General features: G+C 44.7%; 1 protein-coding gene across 1 annotated transcript in view; it reads left to right on the top strand.

Moving 5' to 3' along the window:
* Positions 1-852: 852 nt before the first annotated feature.
* FGF10 (fibroblast growth factor 10) overlaps positions 853-6,000 on the top strand; it is an 82,844-nt gene continuing 77,696 nt past the window's right edge. Inside the window, exon 1 of the mRNA XM_040496682.1 lies at positions 853-1,974. Coding sequence (XP_040352616.1) covers positions 1,611-1,974 — 364 coding nt within the window. The 5' untranslated portion in view covers positions 853-1,610. The remainder of the gene's footprint in view (positions 1,975-6,000) is intronic.

Genomic DNA, 6,000 nt, shown 5'->3' with positions numbered 1-6,000 from the left:
GTAACCGACTCATGCTAGCAATTAGAAATCGGTCTTTTCGGTCCCCGATTTCATTTGCGCCAAGAGAGAGGCGACTTTTAAGGGTGACGATAAATCTCCCTGAGCTTAAAAGGCAGAGAGGGCCAAAGTGTGAACTTTTTACTTCAGCAACGGAAGCGAGAAATCAGTGATTCATTAAAGCAGAGACCTCCTTGGAAGCTGGCAGAAGAGGAGGAAAAGAAGCTAATTATGGTCTCCCTTCTCTGGGCTCACTCCGACCAGTTTATAATCTGCTGCTTTGGAAGGTTTATCCTCAGCATCTTCTGCTTTCTCCCCCAGGCCTCCCCTCCTTCTGGGAGCCAGAGGGGGCGGGAGGGGGGAACAGTCAGCCGAGCACCAAGCTCCAGGTGGCTCTCAAGTACTGCACGGCCAAAAGACGTGGGGGGGGGGGGGATCCTACGCTGCAAAACAAGTGAGAAAGGGGCTCCCCAGGGGGGACTGGTTCAGGCTGGAAGACAGCAAACTTCGGAGAGCCTGAGGCTACAGCTCGCTCCGGCGGCCCGCGCAGCCAGCACACGGACACTTCACAGCAACTCCCCGCAGCTGGAGGCGCGGGCGGAGGCTGCGGCCGCGGGGCCACAAGGCAGGGACCCGGCAGCCCCCAGCTCCGCGCGGAGGCACCGCGCCCTCTCCTCCTTGCTCCCCTGCTCTCCCCCCCACCCTCCCAGCCCCCTCCCCCTCCCTCTCCTGGCTTTCCCAGCAGCCGAGGGTTTCAGATGTCCCACCGCCGTTTGACCCCCTCCCCGCCCCCCCGCTTCTCCACCCCTGCAAATGAGGTTTGACCAGCGGAGGCAGAGCCCACCTCGGGCTTGGAATCACTGACATTTGGACTCCTGGCTGCAACCTGTTTACAAGCGGGCTTTCCAGAGGAAGGGGGTGGGGAGGGAGGGAAGTAGGGCCAAACAAAACACCAACCGCCATCTCCCCCCAAACAAGAAGTGACTTTCTGGAGGCTTCAAATCAACAGGCACCACCAAAAAGAGAAAGCAGGAGGGGGGAAGCAAACAACGGCGACCGGCAGCCGCCTTCAGCCCTGACAACTCCGAAGGGACGCGCTTTTCGAAGGCGGCTAGCAGGCTGGGGCTCTGCGCAGAGGGACCAGAAGGTGCCAACCTCAGAGAGGCGCAGATATCTCCCCCAGCCTCTGTGGGTTTTGTTCACCGTGCTGTCATCTGTTTTTCAGACTTTTTTTTTTTTTTTTTGCATCTAACATGGTGAAGAAAGGCGTGAAGAAGAGAACAAAGTAACTCCGGGTGGAGTGAAGATCGCTGGTGACCACCGCCACCGCCACCACCAGCTCCTGCTACTGCGGCCACCCACATCCACCATTCACCGGGAGACTCGAGAGGCTCACGGCAGCGGCAGCGGATCCGAGAAAGGAGCCAGGAGAGGCAGCCGGCCCTTCCGAGGAGTTATGGATGTTGGTGTATTCACTTCTGGCCAGATCCGCGCCCAGAGGGAGCTAACCAGCGGCCTCCACCTCCAGCTGTCTCCTTGCCTCGCACCAGGTCTTACCCTTCCAGTATGTTCCTTCTGATGAGACAATTTCCAGTGCCGAGAGTTCCAGTACAATGTGGAAATGGATACTGACACATTGTGCCTCAGCCTTTCCCCAGCTGCCCGGCTGCTGCTGCTGCTTCTTGTTGCTGTTCTTGGTGTCTTCAATCCCTGTCACCTGCCAAGCCCTTGGTCAGGACATGGTGTCACCAGAGGCCACCAACTCCTCTTCCTCCTCCTCCTCCTCCTCGTCCTCCTCCTCCTCCTCCTCCTCGTCCTCCTTTTCCTCTCCTTCCAGTGCGGGGAGGCATGTGCGGAGCTACAATCACCTCCAAGGAGATGTCCGCTGGAGAAAGCTGTTCTCTTTTACCAAGTACTTTCTCAAGATTGAGAAGAACGGGAAGGTCAGCGGTACCAAGAAGGAGAACTGCCCGTACAGTAAGTTACAAATGCGCGCTCCCCTCCTTCCAATTATCCACCCCCCACCCCACAAGGGGGGGAAAATCTGTTCCAGATGTGGCCAGCTAAATATTTACGTCCCCAACCCCTGTAAAATGATGAAGTGGAATACTTTCACACTAAATCACCCCCATACATTGTGCCGCCGCACCCCCTACCCTTGGCGCGGCTCCCTCCACACACCCCCCCCACTCCTTGCCACCCTAGCTGCCCTGTCTCCGCTGCTTGTCATTACCTGGACCGCGCAGGGCGCTGGAGAGTAGTGCAGGCGCAGAGATTCATAGATGCCCCCCTCTCCGTCTCCGTCGCCCTTCCGCACCTCGTCCCAAGGTCCCCTCTCCCTCCCTTCTGGAAATGGCTCAAGTAAACACATTTTGTTTCTGTTCGCTGGCAATCTTATTAAGAGTTTTGGGACAGCTTCCTCAAGCTGAAAATAATTATCCGCTGTCAATTACAGGGGCTTTATGGGAGCCTTATTTAAGAAAGAAAAGTCAATTCCACTAGCTCCCCACCCCCAACCCTTTACCCACTACCTATCTAGACAGGAGTGCAAACATTTCTCTGGTTTTGATTCTTTTTTTTTTTTTTTTTTCTTTTTCTTTTTGGCCCCTCATGTTGGTTTGAGTGATTGCAGTCCGTGAAGTTAGCTTTTCAGGCACCAGCGCCGCTATTTGTCTTCTGCCTGCCTTCTCTCTTGGTAACATGATGCTCATGTCTGCATTGTCAATGGCATATGCGCTGCTTTGTGGTGTCCTGTTGTACTCATTTCTTCTGAAACCTCTCATATTGCAGAGCCATACTACTACAGCATTGTAAACATCTGGGACTGGATTCACACAGACCTCACACAAATTTCATTGTCATTCTTTTATTTTCAAAGTAAAAGTCATAAGTCTGTTTCCATGGCTATAGTTTGTACCACTGGATGAACTTTTCTGCTCTGTATACATAAATTATGACCCCCTCCCCAGCCCACCCCACCTCTGCATTTCTTTCCATTTTCCTTTCTCTCATTCTTTCCTTCTTTACCTCTTGCTCTTCTTTCTTTCTTGCAGGGCTGTGGGCTGGGTAGGGGGAGGGAGAACTGGAGGAGGAGGGGTGGATATTGTGTCTCTTCTTGAATCAGTCCAGCAAAGCCAGATTACTCTGTTGGCTTCTTTTCCTAGTTACTTTCAAGTGGTGAGACTTATTCACCCTCTATTGACTGCTATTTGAAAGGAGCCCGAGGCTATGTAATGGCACACTGAAGACAGTAGACAATGACAGTTACACATCTTTAATGACTATTTAGCATTATCTCAATGGTTCTACCAAGTCACCTCTTTAAGGGACCTTAAAGTGTCAGTCATTTGGGAATTTCTTGCCAACTAACTTAAATACATGGGTCATACATTCCAAGACACCTTGGCCCAGAAAAGTATCTGGTACCAATGGGAAAGACAGTTAATCGGAATTTAGCATTTCCTTTTTAAATAAGGATTTATAAGAATTAAAACTTGGTTTTCTTCTCTGGAGATCCACATACATTTGACATTAACTTCTGCTGCTGCTTCCACTTACTAAAATTAGCAATAAGTTTGTAAGTAATAAAAATACTTGTCAAAGTATTTTAACGTATCCATCTTACATTTAATACTAAAGCTGTTTCTGTTTCTGATTCATAGAAAGTGGCTGAAATAATGTCATTATGATTTCTTTGGGTTGAAAGTCATTTGTTGCCTGAATTCAGTAGGTATTATGTATAGATGTTATAATTGTTGGTTAAAATTTTAATACTTTTGTTCACTTCTAAAACAAAATAGTTATGGTGTCATCCAGGTAGGAAAATAGGGAAGAACTGAGCCAAACACTTGCTGAAGAGTGAGCTGAGAGTTAAAAAATAAAAAATAAAAAATAATAATCCCCATGGGCTGAAAATCTTCTGTGTATTTTTAGTTCATGGAGATAAATAAATTTTCAGTTTTAAGCTCGAGCAAAATTCCTTTTTTTGGATACTAACTTAATTTTGCTATTGGTATATTTTAAGTATCTTTATGATTTACTGCAAGGACCAATCTATATTAGTTTGCTTATACAACTGAAATGACTATTTTCTAAAATCATAATCATGTGTGATTATTTAATAAAGTGATTGCTAGGGGTATACATTGAATTATATTTTTAGAGTAAGAATTATCTGCAAAGAGAAAAGTATCTGATTTTTATTGCATAAAAACTAGTATGGAAAGTTTCCATCCCAATTGTCCAAAATTGAATAATATCCCTTCCATATGATAAAGCATACCAATAGTCCTTATTAAAATATAATATCTTATGTAATAATGCAATGTTAATCAATGGTTGAAAATGAGAGGGGGTGGGGTTTACTCTGTTAAATAATGTTAAACCATAAATAATTTAGGCTTTCCAAGAATATCTGTATCAAGACACAGCAAGTGAAAAGTAAAGGTTGAAAAAGCCTTAATTTCACATGTGGCTGGGTAATCAGAACACTCCTACAATTTCCAGCTGGACTGATTCAGCTGAACTACATGGTATCATTAAGATATTGTCTAAATGTTGCATAATTACATGTGAACAAACTTTTGCCATGCCTACAGGGTAACCAGCCGGCCAGCCCACCAAATGGTAGCCTGTTAAATATTAGGATTTCTGAAGAGTGTCAGTTCCTTGTCCAAAAACCACTTTTCAGTAACATTTTCCTAAACAAGTTATTAATTATTTTCAATACACAAAGCTGGTCTTTTGAGGTTTGCTTATTTGAAGCTTAATTTTCTTTGTTACTTTTGACCCTAGTATTATTGCTGCTAAAATACAGTAACAGCTTATCTGAGAGGTGACATGTTTGGGATGTCCTGGGTAATTAAACAACTGTTTTACGGGCTTTTTGCCAGCAAAAGACTAACAAAAGGGAAGTAAGGAAATCACCCATAAGTATTGCAAAATCATTTTTAACTTCTACCTCCAAAGCTGGTTCCCAGGAATTGGATGATTCTAAAAATATTATATGTGCTTGGGGTGATTACAAACGTTTATGTGTGTGTGTGTGGAAGGGAGGGTGATTTTTTGTTTGCTTTTTTGTCATTATGTGAAAACAGAATAAAGGGAGCAGAGATGAATTATGTTTCTCCTGCTGGAAGTGTAAGAAAGCTTGAATAATTTAGAATAGCTGTGGTGTATCTGTCACTAGATATGCTTAGGCTCATTTAAGTTTGTTTTATCACTCTTTATATCTAGAGCTTTGCCCTTGAAACATTACCACTCAGCTCTATTTCTGGACTCCTGGAAAGGCTGGATACAGCTGTTGGGTACCCTTGTGACTGGGACTGGATGCGAGTGGGCTGTGGGCTTCTCCCATGGTTGTCACTGGTAGAAAAGGGGAGTCTAGTGAAAAGAAAATGTATCCCTAAACTTGAGACAGCCAAAAATGGATATTCTCAAAATGGAAAGCCACAGTGCTTATGAGTCTTTGCAGGAAAGGCGATTAAGCTACAATAGAGAAATCAGGATGTACTGTGTAGTAAGTGCCCTATTTCTTCAAATATATATTTCATTTGACACATAATAGTCCTATAATTTAGATATTAACTATCCACACTTTTTCAAAGATGCAAAATAAGCTGAAAACAGTTAATTACCCAAGGTCATTCAACTGGAAATTGGTAGAGTCAGGATTCAAGCCTACATCTATTTGATTACTTTATTCCTTTTACCTCTGTTACTGACAACAATGATACCAATATATTAGAATTAGATATCTCAAAACTCTAAAAAAAAAATTATCCGAAATCTTAATTGCTTCTTGCTATGAACACCAACAGTTCTTCAGGTTCACGCTGGAATAGTAGTAAATTGGGAGGGGAAGAGAAGTGAATATGTTAAAGGTTATCATTGCAGGTGGCTATGCAGACATGGTATCAGACAATGTTAGTGCATTCTCTAGGTGAAATACCTCTTCTGATATTTTGTTTGGGAATATTTTTGCTTACGGAAACGCAAAATACA

The sequence above is a fragment of the Herpailurus yagouaroundi genome, unplaced genomic scaffold, assembly GCF_014898765.1.
Source record: "Herpailurus yagouaroundi ecotype Mexico unplaced genomic scaffold, PumYag 29, whole genome shotgun sequence".
NCBI classification, from domain to species: Eukaryota; Metazoa; Chordata; class Mammalia; order Carnivora; family Felidae; genus Herpailurus; species Herpailurus yagouaroundi.
The sequence above is the reverse complement of the archived record's forward strand: the minus strand, read 5'-3'. Positions and strand labels throughout refer to the sequence as shown.